The 25,889-nt window shown below is 41.4% G+C and overlaps 1 protein-coding gene across 36 annotated transcripts in view; it reads left to right on the top strand.

Moving 5' to 3' along the window:
- KIF16B (kinesin family member 16B) overlaps positions 1 to 25,889 on the top strand; it is a 308,817-nt gene that overhangs the window by 95,908 nt on the left and 187,020 nt on the right. For 16 of the 36 annotated variants that reach the window (XM_085004498.1, XM_085004493.1, XM_085004495.1 and 13 more), the window contains exon 13: positions 24,205 to 24,255. The exons of the other annotated variants lie outside the window; for them this stretch is intronic. In XM_085004498.1, coding sequence (XP_084860624.1) covers positions 24,205 to 24,255 — 51 coding nt within the window. The remainder of the gene's footprint in view (positions 1 to 24,204; positions 24,256 to 25,889) is intronic. 36 annotated transcript variants of the gene reach the window in all.

The raw sequence follows: 25,889 nt of genomic DNA, 5'->3' as shown, positions 1-25,889 counted from the left end.
GCAGCTCCTGCATAGGTCACACCTGCGGCTCAGATCTGACCCCTGATCTCTTGTGGGGTGGCCAAAGAGAAGAAAATAAAATTAAATGATTTCTGAAAATCTTAATTAAAAGGCTTCTGGCAGTCCTTATGGGTTATAAACTACAAGGTCATAGTGAATGTGAGTTAACATATGTCTTCGATCCAGCTCAGGGGTCATCATCTAAGCATCCTGAAGATTATGTATTCCATACTGGTATCACTTCACATCTCCTTTGTTGACCCTTAGACCGTTCTCCTCATAGTTCTATGTCATTGTTTGTAGTTTAAGTAATTAAAAAAAAAAAGTTTAAAGATGTTAAAGATCATCTTGTTCATGGAACGTAGAATGTCAGGACAAGGGACCCAAGAAGGAATTTAGGGACTCTCTTCCTTCATCTCACCCCACTTTTTTTTCTTTTTTTTTTAAAGAAAGAATTTGAAGTCGAGAAATTAAATGAATCAGTCTTGAAGTCCTGGAGTTCGAACCAGGACTAGGTCCTGTTTTCTTTTGTTTTGTTTTTCCCCTCCTAATCCAGTGCTATCTTACTTATCTTTTCAAATGGTTTCCAAATGCCTCGATTCTTAATTCCAAAATGGTGCTTTACTTTGATAAAGAGAACATGGCTAGCCTGCATCTTTTAGAATATAATTTTAATATGTAAAATTTGGAGACAAGATTTAGCCCATGGCATTTTTAAATCAGCAAACCATTCTATAATGGGCTTCATCTGCATTTAAATTATTCTCCTTCAGAGATTTTTGAAGTTGCTTTTGAATAAATGGCTCGTATTTATTCTTTTTTATTTTTTTGTATTTATTCTTATATAAAGCCTGAGTGTTTTTTGGTTAAATTTAACAGGAGTCTGTAGAATCTCCTAACATCTCAGTCTGCTATTAGTAAATAAAGCTACACTTGCATTTAAAACCAACAAAAAAACCCCTAGGAGTTCCCTGGTGGCTCAGCAGGTTAAGGATCCCGTGTTGTTATTGCTGTGCCTCTGGTCACTGCTATGGTGCAGGTTCAATCCCTGCCCTGGGAGCTGCAGGCCCCGCCCCCTCCCCCCAAAAAAACTGGAGAACAAAGTGATTTCTTCCCCTCAGCCAAAAGGAGTGTATCTTCTTAATGGGTTAATTTTATGAGATATTTAAAATTTGGGCTTAGAAGACAGTTGACAATTGGCAATCCAATTATGGAAAAAAACTGTTTTCGAGTTACACATATTTTTGTCTTATAATACAGTTAATGTGGTAATCAGAAGGAACATTGGGCTCCAGGGTGCATTTCAGTTTCTTAGCACTAGATGTCACTGGAGATAGGAAGAACCAGCTCTCCTCCTGTCTTTAATTCCAGGGTCCTTGGTAGTGAATTTGTCTGGAAGGACATGACAGGTATTGCTAAGTGGACTGGGGCCTGGTTACTGACTTGGGGATGCCGAAGCTGTAAGAGGGAAATAGTGAAGAATTTGGTATAAGTAGTGTCTTGCAGCCAACTTGAGAATTGCTCTGAAAGATGTAAATGTCCCTTCACGTTTGGGGGGTTCTTCTCTCAGTTTTTAAAATAGTTTTTTTCTAAAGTTGCCTCAGATTAGAATACCTGGATAATATAGGTAGAAGCCTGGGTGTTAGGTGGTCATTTTGATTAGCTTCCATTCAAAAGCTTTGTCATTTATTTGTATTTATTTGCTTGCTTGTATTTGCCCCTTAAAAGACTTTTGTTGTGATGCTGTTTCTTTTTTTACTTTGCATATTCCTCATTTCAAGTCTAGAAGTTCTTAAGAGAATTAAAATATACAACTCCTTGTCTCTCTTTCTGTCCAATCATATTTACTGGAGCAAAGTAACCACAGCTCTTAGTATAGTGGATGCAGCTTTCTCTTCCTTGGTTTCTGCTGGTTTGTGGAGCCAGGAACCTTGATAGAAACTCAGCGTGAATTTTCTCCCAGCTCGTTGCAGGTTTATGTAGAAGCAGAAAGAAAGAGGTGAGACTGTAGGGACCTGACCTCTGGAACCTGACTGTGTGGAATCCAGTCCCAGCCCTTGGGGTTGCTGGCTGTGTGACCTTGGGCAACTTATTTAACCTCTCATTGCTTCAGCTTCCTTTCTGTGAAAGGGAAGTAGCAGTACCTGTCTTATCTGATTATTATGCGGATTAAATGAGTTGCTTTTTTTTTTCTCTCTTCCTTTCTTCCTTTCTTCCTCCCTCCCTCCCTCCATCCCTCCCTCCCTCCTTCTTTCCCTCTCTCTTTCTTTTGCTGCACTCACAACATAGGGAAGTTCCCAGGCTAGGGGTTGAATCAGAGCTATAGCTGCCAGCCTACGCCACAGCCACAGCAATTCAGGATCCAAGCCACATCTGCGACCTACACCACAGCTCAAGGCAATGCTAGATCCTTAACCCACTGAGCAGGGCCAGGGATCAAAACTGAATCCTCATGGATACTAGTCAGATTTGTTATCACTGAGCCACAATGGGAACTCCTTAAATGAGTTGCTTGTAAAGCATTGAACTGCAGTGCTTGGCAAATAACATTCTTAGGGCTTGTCAAATAACAAACTTGAATTTCAGGCACTGTATAGGCTTTTTTATAAGTGCTAAATAGTCTAAATCGTATTGAGTTTAGCTAGGAGAGGAAGAAGAAAAATCTTTTTTTTCTCTTAGAAAAGAACTGGGGACAAACTGTGTTGGCCTCGCTATCGCTTTATTCATTTGACATTTTTGAACACCTACTTGGTGAGAGAGATTGCGTGGACATGAATGAGACACTTTGCACCTGGTGGGGGAACCAAACTTTAAACAACTAATGAAATAAATTGTTATAGGTTCTAAGTTAGTATGAGTTAACTGTATCTGGGACGCATATGGCTGCAGATAACAGCATGCTGAGCAGAGGACCCTTGAGCCAATTAAGGGTTGTCCTTTTTCCCTCACTGGACAGAGGTACAGAGCCCAGCCTCTGGTGGCAAGGGTTCAGTAGTTCACTCAGAGCCGAACCTGTGTAATCTCCTTGGTCTTTCTCTCAATGGTTTCAAGACAGTTTCTGCAACCACCTTATCCCCTGCCCCATGGGCCTACGTTAGCTCAGTTTACCCCTCTTTTCAGCCCTGCTCACAGCTTTGGCTTGTATCTCACTACAGGGCTGTACCGCATAGCCCCTTCTAGCTGCAAGGAAGGCTAGGAAATTGTTGCTTCAGCTGAGCACGCTGCCGTCCCTAAGAAAACTGGGTTTTTGTTCAGGAAGAAGAAAGCGAAAGCAGAAGATGGTTTTGACCACAAGCACCAGCTCTGTGTTGGGCTCTGTTCGAAGCTCTTTGTAGGTAGTAACTCGCTGGAAGCTCCTGACAGACCTGCCGCATGGATGCTCATTTTTCTCTTACAGGAAAGGGAGGCTGGAGCAGATAAGGAGCTTTCACACAGCTAATCAGTGACCAGGCCAGCCGGAAATCAGTCTTAGGACTGGTGGAGACACGAGGGAGGCCTTGGCCAACAGGGCACACCTTCTGGAAGCGTGTAGCTAGGATGTCAGGAGGGATTCAGAGAAGAGTTGACCTTGAAGCCAGCACAGAACTAAGTTGTTGTTGGGGTGATAAAGGCTCTCTCATAGCTGGAGCTCAGAAGGAGCCATCACCCTGGGGAACTGGGGCTTTCCAGGCACCTGAGTGGGCTTTGGAGCAAGAGGGCAGTGGTTGGAGACTGGTGATAGAGCTCGTATCAGGTCATGGTGGACTCATTCCCCCTTTAAAGCTCCTTCAGCTTCATTATTATTTCTTGAGGAAAAAATACTCGGAGCTCATTTAAATTCCGCACATACATTCTGCAGACATTTTTCCAGTTTAGTTTCATTATCTGAGCCATCAGTATGTCTTTTGAAGTGTCTAAGTACTATATTGAAATTTCTTCTTCGTTTCCCTCATTTCACTTTGAATTAATGGCATAGAATATTCACAATGGATGGGCCCTCAGCGCTGATCTTATCCAACCTCTTCATGCTGTGGCTGAGCGTGCCTGGTGCCTCAACACTGGGAGTCAGTGTCTGAGTTTAGGTCAGAAGAGAACCTTCTGATTCAGCCCAGAGCCTTCCACCCGAGCAGTGTTTCCTGAGGTCTGTTCCCTGGTCCCTGTGTAGCACTTTACAGGACATTGATATTTGGTTAAAAATTTGCATTTGAGCTGATACCTAGTCCTCAGTTGAGTTCTTGACTCAGAGCAGAGACTCAGGAATTGTTTGTTGATAAACTGTTCCAGTGTTAATGTGGTTCCTTGGGAGAGAGAGGAAAAAAACAAAAACAAAAAAACAAATGACCTGTTCTGATAAATCTGGGCAGTTCTGGGTTAAACACAGTTGACCAGGCTTGTTTATAGAAATTCGGGCAAGCCTTTAAGGGAGCTCTAAGAAGGGGCTGCTCGCCTTAAACTTACTGTATTCTCAGAGTGGCCGTTTGGCTCTAAGCCACATGTCTTTTTTCAGTTTTGTGTCTAGAATGTAAGAAAATATGTAGTCTGACTGGATTCATTTGAATAGAAGTGCTTTTTCATTCTTTTTAGGTTGCCTTTGGTCCTTATGCTGTTAAAAGAGTGAGAAGTTTTATGCTAAAACGCTGGTGTCTTAGAAGATGATGCGTAGTTTCTCAGAGCCTGACTCTCATGTCTGTCCATCGAGTACTGATACTCACTTGTGGTTGGGTCCTCAGCTTGGCCCACCAAAGTCTGTTTAGTGCCGGGCATGAGATGCTGAGATGCTGACTCCCACGTCCTTAGAGGGGGCATCAGCCTGGTGGTGGCACATCGAGCAAGACCGAATGCAGATTCGGGGGCTGATGGTCAGTCCACCGAGAGGTTCTGGCTCCATCCGCACAGTGTCCAGAGCAAATGGCCTGACATTTTCACGGGAACGTTGGTGACACTGTGGTACCTGCCATATGATGGGATCCCGGAAATGTTTCCCCAGAGCGTGGGACTCCCTCAGTTCCAGAGGTTGGCTTAGGCCTTTACCTTTGTACCAGTGAAGATTTCTTTGCTTAGGTAACACGAGGGTTAAGTTAACCCCCCCAGCGTACCTCACTTTGGTGTCCCAAGCTGGGGACCCAACCACAAGTGAGTATCAATACTCAATGGACAGACATGAGAACCAGGCTCTGAGAAACTACGCAGTATTCATTTTTCGGAATGCCACCATTCTAAGACATCAGCGTCTTCGCAGAAAACTTCTTACCATTTTAATAGCCAAGGACAAAAGGCAGCCTAAAAAGAATGAAAAAGCACTTCTGTTCTAAGGAATCCAGGCTACACGTTTTCTTACATGAGGGTTAAGTTACCGTCCCACTCAGTGGAGTTTGGTGCTTTAGAGCATCTGCTTGGAGCCAGTGAGTTTGGAGAAGCCTGGCTTAGCCACTTGTGACTTTGGGCAAATTACGTCATCTCAGTAAGCCTCAGCTTCCTTTTACTTAAAATGGGGACACTGGTCATCTGTACCTCCCTGGTATCAGTCGTGTAAAAGAGGTAACCTGTACAGCTGCCTTGTAGAATTCCTGCCAGAGAGGCTGGTGAATTTCCTCTAAAGGACCAGATAGTGAATATTTTAGGAACCACAGGCATCTTACTAAGTGAAAGAAGCCAATCTGAAACGACTCCATACTGTAGGATTCCAACTCCCTGGCCTTCTGTAAAGGTGACACTGTGGCGGTCAGTGGTTGTCAGAGGTTAGGTTGCGGGGAGGGAGAGGTGAGCATGCAGAACACAGGTGAAAGTCTTCTACTGTGCAGCACGTGTCAAAGGCCATCGAAGGAAGGTAAACCCCCTCCTTCCACCGGAGTACAGGTAGTTTTCCCAGTCTGCGGCTGACCCTCTCATCTCTTAATATTGTCTCTCCTAGAGCTGATGTTTTCAATTTTAATGAGGTCCAGCTTGGCGGTGACTTCTGGCTTTGATAATGCCTTTGCTGTGGTATCTACAAAGCTGTCACCATGGGAGTTCCCACTGTGGCTCTGTGGTAACGATCCTGACTAGTATCCTTGAGGACGAGGGTTTGATCCCTAGCCCCACTCGGTGGGCTAAGGATCTGGAGTTGCCGTGAGCTGTGATGTAGGTCGCAGATGTGGTTCAGATCCCATATTGCTGTGACTGTGGTATAGGCCTGTGGCTACAGCTCTGATTCAGCTCCTAGCCAGGGAACTTCCAAATGCCACAGGTGCAGCTCTAAAAAGACCAAAAAAAAAAAAAAAAAAATTACCACTGTGCCTGAAGTTATCTAGTATTTCACCTGTTTTATCATCTAGGAGTTTTATAGTTTTGTGTTTAACATTTAGATGTGTGACCCGTGTGGGGTTAATTTTTGTGACAGGTTCCTGCATCTTGTCTGCTTTCCCCATCAAAGCCCTTAGCATATTAATTACAGTTTTTAAGAAGTCTGAGTCTGGTAATTCCAACCAACCTGCCATGTGTGACTCTGCTTCTGAAGCTTTTTTGGCAATTCAGACTGCTCTCATTTCCTGGCATGCCTAGGATTTTTTAGTTGAAAGGTAGGCATTGAGGGGCTGATTGAGGGGAACCAGAATATACCAGCCTTTGTTATGTAGATGAGGTTGGGGAGGGGAGCATTTGGCAGTCTCCTGATTAGCTCTCACCTTGTGCTGGACGGGTGCCCCTGGACTGTGAAATTCACAGTGCTTCTCAGCCATCCCTTCAGTGTCCCCTTAGGTGGGACAGGGTGGCGGGAGGGGCTGGAGTTGGGTATTTCCCTTCCCCCAGGCACCTTAGGCTCTGGTGAAGGGGTTTCTCCTGAGAGAAGCCTTGTTAAGAACAAAATGCACTGGTGTTATAAAAAAGACTATTTTCCCCACCTTCTGCTGTAAGCACGAGGGTATTTTTCTGTGATTTTCTCTGTGTGGATCCGGAGAGCTCCTGGAGAAGGTTTCACAAAAGCTCAGGGACCTCCTTCTATGGCTGGGTTCCCTCGGTTTTTATTTTATTTTATTACATATTTATTCTTCTATCTTTCTACCTACCTATCTATCCATCCATCCATCCATCTATCTATCTTTTTAGGGCTGCACCCATGGCGTTTGGAGGTTCCCAGGCTGGGGGTTGAATTGGAGCTGTAGCCTCCAGCTACGCCACGGCCTCAGCAATGCCAAATTTGAGCTGCGTCTGTGACCCACACCACAGCTCACACAGCACCAGATCCTTAACCCACTGAGCAAGGTCAGGGATCGAACCTGAATCCTCATGGATCCTAGTCAGGTTTGCTACCACTGAGCCACAACAGGAATTCCTCCCTTGGTTTTCAACCATCAGACCTGTCCACCCTGAGTCACTGCCAATTTGTCAAATTACCGTTTAGGTTTTCCTACCCTGGCACCTTGTCATGGGTTTTTGCTCCAGTAAGTTGTGATCCTCTGTATTTGATGTGTCTTCAGTTGTGAGGGTAGCAGTTTGCTCGGACTTGACCTCTCTGGCAGATCTAAGAGTTGTTGATTTTTCAGTTTTTTTTTTTTTTTCTTCAACTTTTTACTTATTCTTAGGATGATATGGTGACTTCTGTGCTCCTTACATGATAGACCAGAAACCAGAAGTTAGTACTTTTTTTCTTTGAAGTTAATACCAGAATGTGATTCTCATTCAGGCCTTTATCTGTGTCATGTTTTTTGTTTGTTATTATATTTTTTATTATGTTTTTTCCCCATTAAAAAAATTTTATTGTAGTATAGTTGATTTACAAGGTCATTTCTGCTATATGACAAAGTAATTTAATTATACATGTACACATATCCATTCTCTTTCAGATTCTTTTTCCACGTAGATTATCACAGAATATTGAGTAGAGTTTCCTGTGGTCTACAGCAGGTCCCCGCTGGCCAATCATTCCATACACCTCAGTGTGCCTAGGCGGGTCCCAAACCCCTAGTCCATCCCTTCCCCAACTTGTCCCCTTTGGTAACCATAATTTTTTCAAAATCTGTGAGTCTGTTTCTGTTCTGCAAATAAGTTTGTTTGTGTGCTTTTTTTAGATTCATATATAAGTGATAGCATATGATGTTTATCTTTCACTGTCTAACTTCACTTTGTATGGTAATGTTTAGGTCCATCCATGTTGTGATAAATGGCATTATTTCATTCTTTTTTTACGACTGAATAATATTCCATTGTATGTATGTACCACATCTTCTTTATCCATTCCTCTGTTGATGTACATTTAGGTTGTTTCCATATCTTGGCTGTTGTAAATAGTGTTGCACTGAACATTGGGGTGCGTGTGTCTTTTCAAATTATGATTTTTCTCCAGATAGATGCCAGGAGTGGGAGTGAGATTTCTGAATCATATGGTCGTTCTATTTTTTTCTGTCATGTTTCGCCCATTATAATAATTTATATTTTATTATAAAGCTATAATACTCAAAACAGTATGATAATGGCATATAAGCAAACATCACTAATGGAACATAACTGAGAGCTTCAGAAATAAGCTTATGCATATTTGAACAATTAAATTTGATAAGGGAGCCAAGAAAATCGAATAGGGAAAGGGCAGTCTGTTCAATAAAAGTGGTGCTTGGAAAACTGGACATCCACATGCAAGAGAATGAAATTAGACCCTGAATTACACCACTCACAAAAATTAACTCGAGATGGAATTAAAGACTTAAATATAAAACCTGAAACTGTAGTACTATTACAAAAAAGTTAGGGAAAGCGCTTCTTGACACTGATCTTGGCAATGAGTTTTTTGGAGATGACACCAAAAGTGCAAACAATAAAAGCAAAAATAAATAAGCAAGACTATATCAAAGTAAGAAGCTTCTGCAGAGCAAAGGAACAGCACAATTGAAAAGGCATCCTACAGAATGGAAGACAGTATGTGCATACCACCTGTCTGATGAGGTGTTAAAATATATAACTTAACACTATTAAAAACAGACTCATATAACTTAACACCATTAAAAATGAACAATCTGATTAAAAAATGGGCAGGAACATGAACGGACATTTTTCCAGAGACGACTTACAGATGGCCAACCAGCACAGGGAAAGATGTTCAGCCTCACTAGTTACTGGGGGAAACACAAATCAAAAGCACAATGAGCTTTCACCTCACACCTGTCAAAACGACTCTCGGCTGCAAGTGACAAGTGTTGGTGAGGATGTGGAGAGAAGGGAACCCTTTTGCACTATTGATGGGAATGTAAATGGGTACAACCACTATGGAAAACTGTTTGGCGATTCCTTAAAAAATGAAGAATGGAACTTCCATATGCTCCAGCAATCTCACCTCTGGGTATATATCTGAAGGAAATAAAATCACTATCTGAAAGAGACATCTGTACGCCCATGTTTGTTGCAGCTTTATTTATAGTAGCCAAAACCTGGAGACAAGTGTCCATTTATGGATGAGTGGATACAGAAGATGTGAGATCTGTAGCTAGTATCTGTTCTACATAGTGGAATTGTATTCAGCCATTAAAAAGAAGCAAGTCCTGCCTCTTCCACGAGCCAGTAGATCTTGAGGGCACTATGCTAAGTGAAATAAGTCTGTCAGAGAAAGACACATACTGTGTGATCTCACTTAGATGTGGAATCTAAAAAAACCAAACTCAACTTGAGAGTAGAATGGAGGTTGCCAGAGGCTGGGAAGTGGGGTAAATGGGAAAATGTTGTTCCAAGGATACCGACTTCCAGTTGGAAGATGTATCAGTTTAGGGGATCTCGTGTACAGCATGGGTGATGTGACTCATACGGCATCACATACTTGAAGTTGGGAAAAGAGTCGCAGGTCTTGATTGTTATTGTCATAAACACACACAAGGTGACCAGGTGAGGGCTGAGAGGTGTTCACTGACCTTATTGTGGTAATTGTTTTGCAGTATGTCTGGGTATCAAATCATTGTATTGTATACCTTGAACTTACCTATGTCTTATGTCAGTAATATCTCAGTAACGCTGGAAAAAAGTAATTTATATATAAATATAACTCAGCCAAACAAATTTCACTTAAAACTGCTTTAATTACCTCCTTGCCCTGCCTGCGTGAGGTATGCGGCAATGAGAACTCCCCCTCTACATCCAGGTCACTATTGTATGTTGTCTGCTGGACAAGTCCTTGTGCAGCTCCCCCTACTGGGTGCTAGAGGGTGTGGAGCAAGACAGGACCCAGTCTCCACTGCCATCGAGCGCCCAGCATTCTGATTTTCTGGCAAATTCCTGAAGTTCAAGAGAAAAAGAAAGAAGTACAGGAGGAATGATTTCAAGGTCTGTTAGCACTAAGGATTCTACTTAGATTTGTTTAACTGAGAGAAAAGATGGATCTGCTTTGCTCAGCCATGGCTATGTAGACCTGAATGTGCGGTGTGGCTCAATAAATGCTCTGCATGTAGGGTGTTCCCTTCGTGGCTCAGCCGTTAATGAATGTTACTAGGACCCATGAGGATGTGGGTTCGATCCCTGGCCTTACTCAGTGGGTTAAGGATCCGGCGTTGCCATGAGCTGTGGTATAGGTTGCATATGAGACTAAGATCTGGCATGGCTGTGGCATAGGTTGGAGGCTACAGCTCCAATTCGACCCCTTGCCTGGGAACCTCCATATGCCGCAGGTGTGGCCCTAAAAAGCAAAAAAATGAAAAAATGTTCTGCACATAAAAATGTGTCTGTTGGATTCTTGTTGTAAGGCTTAATAGTGATTTTTGTCTTTCACCTTTGGTTGTTGAATTAGTTAAAATAATTCGTGGAGAGACTGCATACGCATTCGTGCTTCTGTACAGGAACGTGTATGCACAGATATGCATGCAGCTGCATGTTCTAAATTAATACATATTAAAATGATTTAAAATGAATAATGCATCAGCCCATTGAAGTTGCTGCACATAGCACTTGAGAGGTGTGTGGAGTGCTTCCCAAGTGGAGGGGCAGAGGCTGCCTGCTGGGCTTGGGTTGTTTGCCCACCTCCCAGGACAGGGGAGACTGTGGAGCTAAACCACATTAGCAAAAATCTTTTCTTTCTTTCACTCTCTCTTTTTTTTCTTTTGCATTTTTAGGGCCACACCTGATTCATATGGAAGTTCCCAGGCTAGGGGTTGGATCAGAGCTGTAGCTGTGAGCCTACATCACAGCCAGAGCAATGCCAGACCCAGATCCAAGCCGCATCTGTGACCTATACCACAGCTCACGGGAATATGGGACCCTTAACCCACTGAGGAAGGCCAGGGGTTGAACCCGCAGCCTCATGGTTGCTAGTCAGGCTTCTTACCACTGAGCCACAATGGGAACTCTGGCAAAGAATCTTTTCTACTAAAGAACCTCTTGATTCCCATTCACGGTGTTTAAATGGCAGTGCAGCCTCCAGCTCTGCATAGAATTGGTTGGTTCTGGTTTTATCCCGAGGTAGAGGATACACTAGAATAAATGATGACTTAAAAATCCTTTTGGTCCCTGTGTTGAGCATTTCTTTCTTTTAGGAGCTGGAAATGTTTCTCCAGGCCTGCATTCATTTTCTTGAGGCTGCTTTTGCTGTAGGGCAAGAAGCCTGGTCTCTTGCACATTTATTTTTAAATGGATGAAAACCTATATGATGATTCATCAAAGGTCACTCCTGGAACTCATGTTGGTTAGGAAGTCACCTCCTGACCTCTCTTCATAGAGTCCAAAGTTCAGCCCATCTATGCTCCTGTGTCTGATAAATGTTCAGCTTGAACAAGTTCCCAAAGAGCAAGGACTTGCTCTCAAACCTTTGGCAAATGTCATTTCATTTGGAAAATCAGCAATCTGTATTGTTTGCCATTATGGTAGGCAGTTGAGATATAAGTATGAAAGAGTAAACAAAGGAATTCAGAGCCCAGTTTTTTGGAAGAACTTACCAGGGGGGCCAGGGTCCAGGGGAGGAACTGTTACTTTGAGCCTGGAGTGTAGCCCCCGAGCTGTGGCCATGCTGGGAACCAGAGGGCCTTGACCCTCTGACTCCACACTTGGAGTCACTTCCCTGCTCAAGGAACTTTGCAAAACCCTACGTTCCTTGAACATCTGTAAGTTGCTATCTGTGTTTTGCTTTATGCTTAACATCTGCACAAGATGGAATTTTTGGTGGATTTCAAATATTGACATTTTAAAATAAAATCACCCTTTCGAATGAATCCAGTGAAATGTAAAACCACAGGGATCCACTCTCCACCATCATCCATGTAGAAATAAAGGTTTCCTTTTAACTCTCAGAAATTTTGTATCATTTTCTTTTGTCCTTGAACTTGTATTACCAGTTCGCCCTACTACAGTTTTTCCTAATTTAATACATTTTTGGTGCTAGGAAGTTTTTCTTTGATCATCCCGTCATAATCCTTATGATAAAACCATGCAATAAATAAAAAAATGTAATTAAAAATATTTCCTATAACCATGAGGCTGTGATTATTAAGGAAATTTCTTCTCGAGTTGCCTACCATCATAATTATTTGTGGTACATGCTTTATCAAAGCAACAGAAGCCTGCAATTTGATAACTGATTATCACACATTAAAAGTGCTATTAGAGGAGTTCCCATCGTGGCTCAATGGTTAGTGAACCCGACTAGCGTCCATGAGGATGAGGGTTCAATCCCTGGCTTCGCTCAGTGGGTTAAGGGTCCGGCGTTGCTGTGAGCTGTGGTGCAGGTCTCAGACACAATTCGGATCCCAGATTGCTGTGGCGTAGGCCAGTGGCTACAATTCCAATTGGGAACCTCTAGCCTGGGAACCTCCATATGCCATGAGTGTGGCCATAAAAAGAAAAAAAAAAAAGTGCTATTAGAGAGGTGTCATTTAACAAAACATATGGGACCTTCCCCTCAGGTAGATGTCTGTTTGCAAGGACGTTGACAGAGGGCCATAGATTTACCCTTGCTAGATCTTTCCGTGTAGATGAGTTGACGTCAGTGGAAGGTGAGCTCCATTAGCCATGTCCTTTAATCCTTCAAGGTGGTTTTAGGAGATGAGCAAAAAGTCACATGGTGATCTCTTACCAAAAAACAATAATACTCTGTGAGCTGACAAGCTGAGACTTGGTCCTCCTTCCATTTGCTTGAAAATTAAGAATTGGAGATCACCTGACTGTCACAAAGGTTTTGTTTCCCACTCATTAGAGCCATTCTCTGTTTCAGTTTCTGGGAAGTTTACCAGAAAAGGCTTTATCCCAAATTACCAGTTGACCGTCAGTCATACCTGTTGCGTTCTCACTTTCAAAAAGCACCTTTTACTTTATTTTATTTTATGTATTTCTTTTTGGCTGCACCTGTGGCATGTGGAAGTTACCGGGCCAGGGATCAAATCGTAGCCACAGCCATAACCTGATCCACAGCAGTGACAATGCTGAATCCCGAACTGCTAGGCCACCAGGGAACTTCCTAAAAGGCACCTTTTAAGATTCTATATACTCTGGAAAGGCTGAGAATGCATTTTTATATTAGTGACTTTAAATATATTTTTGTCTCTATGTATTTGTGTATTTGTGGTGAAAACCGTGGAGCTGCAGAATTGTTATCATTCTAGTTAGAAAATACTGGCTTTTAGTTTAAAAACATCTAACTTCATTCTTCCATTCAAACAAATGTGTTAGTCTCTATTTCTCTGACATCCTTGTCATTTCTGTTCCCCAGTTCTAAAGTGGTTAGATGGGGAGAGTTGGGGACAGTGACAAAGTTGGCCTTTGCTGACTTGAAATAAGGACAGTGTCTTCAACATGTCCAGATCCTCTGCTTGCCTTGTTGTCAAGACACTGATAAATCTAAACCCAGAGCATCCCAGAGGCCAGACCAGCCAGAGTCTATCACCGGGGTTTGCCCTTAACAAAAATAGTATCAGGAATTCCTGTTGTGGTGCAGTGGAAAGAAATGCGACTAGGAACCATGAGGTTGCGGGTTGGATCCCTGGCCTTGCTCAGTGGGTTAAAGATGCTGCATTGCCGTGAGCTGTGGTGTAGGTTGCAGACACAGCTGGGATCTGGCATTGCTGTGGCTGTGGTGTAGGCTGGCAGCTGTAGCTCCGATTGGACCCCTAGCTTGGGAATTTCCATATACCGCAGGTGCAGCCCTAAAAAGCAAAAAAGCAAAACAAACAAAAAAACAAAAATAGTATCAGAAGGGAAAGTCAAAGAGTCCTATGATAGGTCTTGATTGCAGAGGCTTAGATTTAAACCTAATATTCAGATTTTCTCTTTGGCATTTTGAGTGCACTGTAGAGAGGTTAGGATGGGTGACGGGGATGTCTTTCTGGTGTAAAATGGAGGAAAAGCAGTTGTGAAAAAGGAGATGGCAGAGAAGAGTGGAATTGGGGGTGTGCATTGCAGGCGCCTTCTCAGGAAGATCCATTTTAGCAAAGCGCACCTGCGAAAATTAGAGAAATGGGTCTCCTTACATCTCTCTGTGTTTAATAGCTTCTGGAAGTTTCCATTCTTAGAAAACTTCCAGTTTGAAACTTCTGCTTTTGGACAGTAATTCTGATACTTCCCTTTGCTCTGGTAGGCCAGAAACTTACTAACAATTCATGTATTTTCTGTCATTCTTCTGAGAATATAGTACACAATTCTGTGGCTTTTTTTGCTTTTATGCCTAACAGTACCTTGGTAGTAACTTATTACATCGTTAAAACTTGGTATTTTTAAGAGGAGACTGGGAATTACTAGTCAGTATTCCGTTAAGATCTGTAATTTTCTGTTGTCAGTGTCTTCAGCTGGGTTTGAGTTGGGTGGTGGTTTTCAATCATTAATATTCTTGGAATTTTAAAAAAAACGTATAAATGATAAATTACCTTAAGATTGGATTCATTGTGATCCATATTCTTTGTTATGCGTGTTTAATCTTTCCAGGTGTAGTGATGGATAAAATGGGCTGGTTCACAGCAGAGGTGACATGATTTGTTTCTTATTTACTGATTTCTTTTAACATGGGAAGAGGAACCAGTGGGTTTCATAAGTTTTAGATTCTTCAGTCTCAGTCAGGTAAAGAAGAAAAAAGGTTGAAAAAGTACTCAAAGGATGCAGATTCTGGATCTTTCTCATTGTTAATTTTGTATATTTTCCCTCTTTTGTTAGATGCATTAAAAGTTTGCCTTTCATTCCTCTGTGTGTACCTTCAAATCTTATGTTTACCTTGGTTTTCAAAGTATCAATTTCTGCTTATGTCTTATTTTCTTATTCTCTTTCTTTGATATTTTAAAAACCTTTATTTTTGTGCCATTTGCAGAAAAATGAAATTATGTAAGGCTATCCATTTTCCTTTGAGTGTAAATTTGGCAGCATCTTGTATGTTTTAATATGTAATTTTAGGTTTTTGGATAGGTTTTCTAGTTATAGTTTTATTTTCTTCATTGTCTCGATAGATATTTGGAAGAAGGTTTTTAAAATTTCCCTGAGTTGGGATTTTAATTTCAGATTTTTGTTTTATTTTTACACTATCTTTTTTTCAGGGTCTATTTCTTTTTCTCTGTATTTAGGCTATGTTTAAATTAAACTCAGTGAGTTTTCTGATCTTCATGGCTTCAAACTAGTGCGTTTGACAACTGCTTGCCCCTTTCCTCTCTTTATTTTGATTTACCTCTTGGATGAATGGAGGTTTCACCCACTGGATGTTCATGGCTTTTGCATGTAAATTATAGCTGGGTTGCCTGTAGGGCTCATGATGTTTTCGTTAAAGCTTAAAGCTGTGCCCTCTTTTCTTCTAAATCCTGGAATTGAGGAGAAATCTTAAGGCTATTTTTGCTACTTGAAGCCAACCTGCATTTAATTTTTATTTGTATTTCTTTGTGGCATTTTCTGTTTGTCTTAAAATCATATTACCCTGAGCTCTTCAGATGTTGGCCACCTCTGTCTCATTTTGTCTGGATCGATAACAAAAACAGCTTGGAATTTCCATTGTATAGATATTGCCTCTTTCTCCCCATCACTACTCTTCATTTTTATACTTATTATTCTTTTAAACTAAGCATTTGTGAGGGGAGAGGTGAGACAGGTGAATTTGACAGTTTCAGCTCTGCAGGACATAGCTGAGCACTAAAAAGGGTCAAAAGTCAACGAAAGGCTGGCAAGGATTTGGAATATGTTAGAAACTTATACTCACATGAGAGACCTCTCAGTGCATACATCTTAAGAAGGATTTTTGAGTTTCCTGGCTCACAGGAGATTAGCAAAAAGCAAATTGGAAGTGGGGCAGGAGCTGAGAGGAGCCAACCCAGATAGCAGGGATAAATGACAACCCACTGATTTGAAAAGAGGCAGAATAATTTCAGCAAATCTAATAAGCACTTTGATGGCTCCTTGGTTTAGGATGAAAGCAGTCCCCACCTTCAGATGCTCTAACCGAAGGCACAGACTTAAGTTCTGTTGCAGTTGAGTTATCTGAGGTCACAGTGATGACTCAGAGTCCCAGGGATCAATGACAATGTACTCGAGAGCCAACAATGTGCTGTTCCTTTTAGGAAAATTTCCCTTAAATGTAGTTCCATTTTAGACAGTGGTTTAGAACTTTATGAAAGAAGGTCTAGAGTTTTAGGAAAATTCTTAGAAGAACACCTGACACCCACCCCCAGCAACAGTGTTGGTTAAGTATGATGTTAGTGGATAGTTTTTTGGTTTGGGGGAGTTTTTTTGGTGTTTTTAGGGCTGCACCCATGGCATATGGAGGTTCCCAGACTAAGGGTTGAATGGGGGCTAAGCTGCTGACCTGTGCCACAGCCACAGCAATGCTGGATCCAAGCTGCATCTGTGACCTACAGCATAGTTCACAGCAATGCTAGATCCTTAACCCACTGAGCAAGGCCAGGGATCAAACCTGTATCCTGATGGTACTAGTCGGGTTCGTTAACTGCTGAGCCACAACGGAAACTCCTTAGTGGATAGTTTTTGTATTTTAGTTGTTGACCTGAAACAAATAGACTGCTGGTTATTTCTCCAGCAAAAACAAGTTTATTCACCATCAACCAAGAATTGCAATTTGGGGTGTGCAACCAAGGTGAGCCTCCTGTAAGTTCCTGCCCAGCAAGGAGAGGAGAACTCTTTGCAAGAGGGGAAAAGGAAGTTGGGAAGGACTGTAGGAAAGAAAGTCCATTGGAGGAAGTGAGAGTTCCATGTAGAGTAGCTTTTCATTGGCTGAGCTCTTGCCAGGCTAGAAGAGAAAGTCTTGTCTTCTTGCCATTGGGTTCTGCTTTCCTAGGGCATGAGAGCTCCAGCTCCCTCTTCCGGACTCCAGCTTCTGTTTTTGTTTTTTGGTTTTTGTCTTTTTTAGGGCCGCACCCGTGGCACATGGAGGTTCCCAGGCTAGGGGTCTAATTGGAGCTATAGCCACCGGCCACAGCCACAGCAACGCCAGATCCAAGCTGCGTCTGCAACCTACACCACAGCTCATGGCAATGCCAGATCCTTAACCCACTGAGCGAGGCCATGGATTGAACCCGCAACCTCATGGTTCCTAGTCAGATTCATTAACCCCCGAGCCATGACAGGAACTCCTAGGCTCTGTTTTAACTGAGGTTTCCCTTCATGAATTTTTACAAAGTCTGTGTCATCTCCCTACAATTGCAGGCTTCTTGAGGTCAGGCAATGCATTCCATGCTTTTCTGTACTAGTCAGGGTAGGTAGTCAATAAACGTTTGTGCGTGCTAGTCTTGGTGATGAGGAAGTGATTTTCAAAAGTCAGAAATACCTGTATGCTTGTAATTAAATTTATAGTAATTTAGTTTGGCAAGAAATCATGACTCCAGGCACTTGTTAAGAAAAACGATAATCATACAAGCATTAGAGTTGGTGAATGGGGAATTGGTGTTTGCTTAATAGAAGTACTAGAAAGACTTCTGATTTGATTCATTTTCATTGTTAAAAGAAAGCCAACTGGATATTTAGTTGTATTATATTTCATCTGGAAGTGAATGAAGATGCCTTTTAGAATAATAAAAGGAATACTTTACATTCATATTGCACCTTTCTTCCAAAGAATTCAGAGCACTTTCCAGAAGTCATCTAATTAATCTCTTTGGCTTTCCTAAGGAGTGGCTGGCGGGGCATGGAGTGTTTGTGTGTTTATGTCCATTTGTATGTGAATTTCCTCTCTTCGGTGTTTTCTTCTTTTCTCCCTTCCTCTCTCTAACCCTGCCTTCCTTTCTTCACTTTTCATTCTAACTAAAATTAGGTATTTTCTGAACCTAATCATGGCTAGCACTTGGCATTTTGTCAAGCCTGATGTTTTGAACAGTTGCATACCATTTTTAGAATATTAAGCCATATTTATTCATAAAGATAGAGTTTTCTGGAAAAAAAGTACAGCATATGCTACCCATGCTCATCAGACCATTAATCAAAAATTGATATCAAGAAATGCTCTTGGAATGTGAATTTCAACAGCGGCTTCTTGTTTTGACTCTTATAATAGAATTTGATTTCTTAATAATTGCTTTTATTTTCATGCCCACCCATGGGTGAGCAATTGCCTAGGTGACAAAAGCAAGTAATTGATAGGACAAGTGAGAACTGTGAGAAGGTGAGGTTTCCTAACTTGACATTTTCTCGTCATTCAGAGCAACCATGTTAATTTTCTGTTGTCTTTGTTTCTGTGCCAGGCTTGCTCATTTGGGCAGTTGTTTATGCTGCATCTGTCATTTTCCTTAATTGATATTCATCTTTGGCAGCCGCCACTACCCCCCTGGATTGTTCTTGCAGCAGCTGCACTGGGGCAGGGAGGTGGTGCACAGCACAACTACACAGTTTTGATCTGGGTTGTGGCAGAATCTTTAATGGATTTCTTGACTGATTAAAGTAGAAGGGCTTTACAAAGCCCAAAGAAAACTCTTGCCACCCGTCACCTCCCATTTCCTGAAATACTGTTTCTGGAGTTTCCTCTTGGTTGTGCTCTACTTGTGTGATGCGGGTTAATTTCTTTCTTTTCGAGAGAATGAAAGGAATTCCCATCCATGGTTTTTACTGTGATCTTGGACCACTGATGCAGGCGTGGCTGAGCAGTGAGGCTTCCCATTGAGTTGACTGTTGTGATGCCCTGTTTCAGGTCCTTGTCCATGTCAAGGGTCAGGCCTTGCTGGGGGAGGCTTTACCGTGACCCTTTATAAACACCCTGAGCTGGAAGCTGCAGGCTGTATGAAGCAAGACCTTTCAAGGCGTTGTTCATAGTCCTTTTTGTTTTCTGCCTGAGACTAGGCAGCAGTTCTGCACACCACCTGCTCAGCTGTTGAATATTGGATGACAGACCGCAGCCAGGCTTTTCATGGATGGAGCAGGTGAAGACTTCAGAAGGCAGGGAATATTCAGTCTTCCTCCCACCCTTCCCCCTTTTTAACATCTCATGGAGCAGAAATGAAGGACATGAAATCATAAGACTAACTTCTTTTGAGCAAAGGCAGCCATTGAATTTTCACTATATAGATAAACAGCACTGAGTATGATTTCTGGTCTGAGATATTTTTCAGCATTACATGTTTTCTGTCCTTTTCAGAATATTTATAATTGTCATTTGGCAACAGTGCGCACATATTTAGAAATAATTAGGTTACTGGCCATTACCTGTATGCACGCGTGTGCATGTGTGAGTTGTGTCTGCCTGTCTGCCTGTCTATCTATCAAGTTAGTTTGTTTCTTCAACAAAGAAAGCCCTTGGAGTTCCTGTCATGGCTCAGTGGTTAGCAAATCAGACTAGGAACCATGAGGTTGCAGGTTCGATCCCTGGCCTCACTCAGTGGGTTAAGGATCTGGCGTTGCCCTGAGCTGTGCTGTAGGCCTCAGACGCGGCTCAGATCCCGCATTGCTATGGCTCTGGCATAGGCCGTTGGCTACAGCTCCGATTGGACCCCTAACCTGGGAACCTCCATATGCCAAAGGTGCAGTCCTAAAAGGACAAAAGACAAAAAACAAAAACAAAAAGAAAGCCCTTGCAGGAATATCTCGAAAGCATAATTTGACCAAAGGTCTTCCAGAACCTGCACAAAGTAAAACGGGGTTTCTCAGTATTGTCACCAAGAGTAAGACGTTGCTGGGATTCTAACCCAGGACCCACGTTATTTGTTGTGCTTGGACCGGCCTGTAAATGACAGCACTTGAAGAATGAGGTGAGGAGAGGCCTGGTCCTCATTTATGTTTCTGTGTCTTTTTTGATTTGTGGGTAGAATCTTTGGGTACCACCGATCTTTCCCTACCCTGAGGCTTTAGAAATAGACAGTTGTCCCCCTAAAGCTCAGAGCTGTGTGTGGCGAGGCAGGTGCCCCCATGGCTGGATGAGCCCTGGCTCTTCCACAGCATCATAGCTCACTCAAAATGGTATGCAAGTTAGGTCCCATCTTTATATTCATCACCAGGCCAGCTGTGACAAAAACCATGGGGGCAGCATCCCTGGTTCAGGAGGAGGATTGCTGTTGAGAGGTCATACTGTATAGTGTTGAAAGTCATGATCTCTGAGGTCAGGTTACTTAAGGTCCAGTCTTAGTTGTTCTAGTTACTAGTTGTGTCCTTTGGGTAGGTTACTTACATTTTGGCTGTTAGGATATTAGTGATCTCTTTTAGTGCCTATCTCTTCCTTTTTGGGGGTTACACTCTGGGACTCACAGGGCCCCACCTTCCATCAGGAACATCATTAAAGAGCACACAAGGTATGTGTACTTTGGAGTAAAGGATTTGTGTATGTGTGTTATGTTTGTGTGCACACTTTAAATTGGAATAAGAAAAAAGGGAGCCTGTTTTTGGCAAGATCAGGGAAGGCCTTTTCTATTTGCATTTTCATTTCAAAGGCAGAAAAGCAGTCTACTGCAAGGACGTTAATGTCAGTTTGAATTTGAGAGTTCAGGCATCTGAGAGCTGTGTATTCCAAATTGGGTCTCCCATAGGAAATGTGAATCTTTCGTGTGTTTATCTAAGTAAAATGTGTTGAGTTGGATTCTAGATCCTTAGGAATCTTTAACTGGATTAGGTCAGACCTTTGGAATTATATTTCTGGGCTGAATCCTATTAGCTCCCAGTAGAATTGCTTCACTTGAACCGATTTTGGCCACATCCCATTAACCTGTATTGAAGGGCGTTGTAGGAAATGCAGTAGAAAGCAGGTTGCCATGTGGAATCTGGGACGTTGTTAAGGACTCTGCTTGCTTCCCTGTGAGACTCCAGGGGGGGCAGTTCTCTTGGTATCCGGAAGGGTGGGAGCTGTGCTGGGGAAGGGTTTTGTATGTAACTCAAAGACACTGAATCTCATAGCTAGACATGTCCCCTCTTTGTATTAGCCGATTTATGTAAGGTCAGGAGTTTGTCCTGCCCTAAAAGAATGTACATATAGGATGCCTATCCTCACTCCATTTTTGTTGTTGTTGTTGTTGTGGTGGTGGTGTTATTGCACCTGGGTCAGGAATCAAACCCATGCCACAGGAGCAACCCACAACCTGAGCTACTGCAGTGACAACACCAGATCCTTAACCTGCTGTGCTTCAAGAGAACTCCATGTCCTCACTCCTTCATTTAGCCTACTGCCCCCCTTTAGGTTTTTCTGAGACAAAATATTAAGAATTAAAATATTAATAAAATATAAAGAGTTAATAACTAAAGTAATACTAAATAATAATAATTAGTTTTGGCTCCTGTCTTTACTGTATGCAGACTCCTGTTGGGCACTAGAGTAGAAACAAAGACTATATGCTGTCACTTGGTGCCTTTGAACCTGTTTACCTCTTGGTTTTGACAGCAGTTGATCATTCTCCCCTCAGTCAGTAATTTCATTAGAAGCTGTGGAATATTTTCTAATGTTATCTCTTCCTCCTATCATGCCGTGTTCTTCTGTAAAACTGAGCTTTACCTTCTCACTGGAGCCTATTCAAAGCTTCAGAAAAGTCAGGATAAATGCTGACTGTTTTTCTTTGTCATATTTGTTTAAGATAAGGAGTTAGTTTCATAGCTACTTCAAATGAGGACAGATATGGGTCTTTTTTTTCTTCCTGCCTTTTTTTTTTTTTTGGATGATAATTATTACAGAATATGGGGTCTCCTCAATTCAGTGTGTTTTCTTTAGTCAACTCCAGTCATTGTTCTTTCTGATGTCAAACTCTTTGTTCAGTGAATGTTTTTCCACCTGTGGTCTACCCATCCTCATAAATCTTTGAAGGCTGCTTGCTCTCTGCCAGAACACAGTGTCCCAGGCACAGGGTGAGACCCTCCTGCCTGAGCGCGGAAATCAGCCCTTTCTTGAGGGAGCTCTGGTTCCAGCTAGTGATGAGCTGTTGGAGAAACCAACCTCTGAAAACCAGGGTGGTCCCCGCTGCTGGGGCGCTGAGGCTCCTCAACTACTTAATAATAAATACAACCTTTGTATTTAACTTGTTTCACCTTATCATTATATGTCTTCCCCCTTAACTGAAAATCTTGATTCCTAAGACCTTGAATGAATTATTTGAGTTTTTCTATTTATTATTTATTTGATTTGAAAGCTGATTCAAAACAATATTACTAATATTATAGCTAATAATAAAATTAATGAATATTATTATTTAAAGTAAATGCGTAGGTCTTTTCGTCTTTGAGAATGCTTTCTATTAGGAAGGGTTTGTCGCCAGAGTGCTGCACTATAGATTCACTTGAGATGAAGATTAATTGTTTTATTCTTATTATTTTAATAGTTATTTCCCCAATACATTTTTTTTTTCTACTGCACAGCATGGTGACCCAGTGTACACATTCTATTTCCGCACATTATCATGCTCCATCATAAGTGACTGGACGTAGTTCCAGATGAAGATTAATTGTATTTGTGGTTATTTCATTTTGATGAATGCTCAGATTCTTTTATTTCTGTTTGTTTCAGTGTTTTAAGATTAAAAAATTAAATTACACATATCTTTGCAGGTGTGTTTTATATACATAAAATGTATTATGTATATATGTTTTATATGTGTATATATTATATAATGTGTTATGTGCAAATATATATTACTTTTAAACAATTCTCTAATCTAAATTTATAAAGAATAGTATATATAGATAAATCTTACTTTAATCTTTGCCCCCATAGGTAACTATTTTTATTAGTTATTTATCTTTCAGCTCTTTCTTTTGGAAAATAAGAATATATGAATATGCATTGGGCTTTTGGAGAGCAAGTATGAATTTGTATTCTCCATACTTGCTGCAGAAAAGGACAATAAAATATATACATTGTTCTGCATCTTGTTTTTTATTCATTTAGCAATGTATCTTAGTTCTTAAGAGATTTTCCTCATTTTTTATTAACTGCATTTTATCATTGTGTGGATAGATAAACTGTATCACTGCAGGTGGCCCCCATAGTTCTGTACTGGAAGTTCCCATGTGGTGCAGGAGTTAAGGATCTGGCATTGCCACAGCTGTGGCACAAGTCGCAACTGTAGTATGGGTTTAATCCCTTGCCCAGGAACTTTTAGGTTGTGTGGGAGCAGTCAAAAGAAAAAAAAAAAAAAAAAAGAGTTCTGGGTTACTGGGCATTTTTTCTTCAGTCTTTTGGAGTGGAAATAATATCATAGGGAATAACTGAGTTGTGTGCGTGTGTGTTGGTTGTGTGAAAAAATCATTTTGTACTTTTTCCTTCAAAATCATAGGATAGAATTCTAGAAGTGAAATTCTTAAGGTTAAATTAATCTGTAATTGGGGAAGATGTTGCTAAATTCTTTTCCATGGGGTTGTCCCATTTTTCTTTCTCTACAACTTCTCAACAGAATGAATTCAAATTGTAAAATTTTGCCAGTCTAATAGATTGAAAATAGATCATGGTACTATTTGATTTGTATTTCTCTTATGAATGAAATTAAAAGAATGTTTTATTTACGAGCCAAATAATTATCCTAATTTCGTAATTATTTTTTGTTTTCCATCCTTCATGAGTTCTGTACCTTTTCTTCTCCCCTCCTGCTGTTGTCTAGTCATATATTTGAATTGTCTGGAATGTTTTATGGCAACTTTCTAGCATTGCACCTGAATTTTTCTGGTGAGTTTTCTTCTGCTGAGAAATAATTTTTTTTTTCCCTATGGTGAATATGGCAGTTCTACTTGCTTTTTTGTTCCTATTCGGATTGTTTGTATTTTCCTAGCATCATGTTTTGGGAGGGAGTGGATTTAGAGCAGCCTTCTGGTTTTTGGCAAAACATGCTGCTACTGGAAGGGGTGATTTCTTTGCTGCAAGGCACTGATTGCATTTTTATCACTTTCCATGCCTTTTCTTTCTGCCTCCCCCAGTGCTTCCTGCTCTGCCCTGCTCTTTCTCAGACCTGCCCAGAGCAGTTCCAGGTAAGGGTGTGCCCCTTTCCTTCTGGTGAAAAATATTGTTTTGCTGTTTTTTTTTTGTTTGTTTTTTTTTTTGGATCTGCTGTTTACCATCCCATCCCTGACCCCTTCTTCCCTGTTGTATCCTCTCCCCCTGAACACAAATGTCACTTTGGTGCCATCAGTTCTGCTGGTACCCCCCACATCCTCACATTATTTAAGATAGGCATCATAAAAGGCTTTGGTTATTCATCTGGTTGCTTTTCATGGTTTTTAGGAGAAGTGGGAGAAATCACTTGTGGGCAGTTCCCACACTCCTACCAGGAGCCGGATGGATCTCATGTATTCCTTATCTAATAGGTAAACATGAGCTGCTGCTGCCTTTTTTTTTTTTTTTTTTTTTAACCAGGATAACTCCAATATAAGCTTATTTTACAATTACTGAACAGGAGTTCCCGTTGTGGCCCAGTGGAAACAAATCTGACTAGGAACGGTGAGGTTGTGGATACGATCCCTGGCCTCGCTCGCTCACTGGGTTAAGGATCTGTCATTGCGGTGAGCTGTGGTGTACATTGTAGATGCAGCTCGGATCCTGCATTGCTATGGTTGTGGTGTAGGCCGGCAGATGTAGCTCCGATTCCACCCCTAGCCACCTCCATATGCTGCAGGTGCAGCCCTAAAAAGTAAAAAAACCCCAAAAAACAAAAAGCCCAAAAAAACTGAATATTAAAGCAAAGTGAAAGCAAGATCCAAATAAGATAATGTTGGTTCCCAGCTATTTCTACAGATCTTTATGGGAATATTCTATTTCTACAGAACTATGGGAAAGTTCCATGTGCACTGGGCATGCATAATCTTCGCCAGAACTGGAAGCTGGGTTGTGTGAAAATGAGACAGAGTTTGTTTAATAATTACTTCCTCTTCTAACTTCTCTTTGCCAAGTTCATAAGACAGGGATTTTAATGAACTTGACTAGAGTATTATGAGAAATAATGATTTTTTTTGACACGGTGGTAATTATTTCAATTTAATGCAAATGGCATAGCTATCCAAAGAAAGAGAAGTCTTCAAGTTTCTTTGGAGAGTGATTTTGGGTCATTTATGATTTATCAAGAATCGCCATTAGTGAAAATTTAAATACCGAGAGAAGAGCAGTTGTGTATGCTTCATAAACTTTCTGGGTGGCGAGAGGAGCTATGGTGTTTTTTCCCATTCCTCATTATTCTCTGAAATGTATTTTTATGTCTCTCAAGTCTAGCAGCATCTTGCATTTGCTGCTATAAATGTCTCCCATCAGAAGGCCAAATAAGGCAGTTACAATTATAGAAATGTTTTCCCTAAAGACACGAGCCACATGAGATGCTAATTGACTTGCTCTATTTCAGTCTTTCTCATTTGTATTTTTCTTTCTATGTGAGCTTGGAAGGCAGCTTGCAAAATATGTGCTGACAAGCCTATTTTCTAGGTAATGTGAAAAGAACATGGATATCAAGATTTTTGACTGACCCAATCCTGTCTGAGAAGATGCAGAGTGGTACAAAGTGACACTGTCACCTTCCACACTGCCCTGCACAGGATTCATCTTTCATATTACTTGTCACCGCAAACAAACTACAGTATTCTTTGGTGGAAAACAGTGAGCTGTAACCTGTTCACAC

This window comes from Sus scrofa, chromosome 17 (assembly GCF_054392235.1).
Source record: "Sus scrofa isolate SSC_HxYL_T2T_F1_AM1 chromosome 17, Sscrofa_HxYL_maternal_Yorkshire_Landrace_v2.0, whole genome shotgun sequence".
Taxonomy (NCBI): Eukaryota; Metazoa; Chordata; class Mammalia; order Artiodactyla; family Suidae; genus Sus; species Sus scrofa.
The sequence above is the reverse complement of the archived record's forward strand: the minus strand, read 5'-3'. Positions and strand labels throughout refer to the sequence as shown.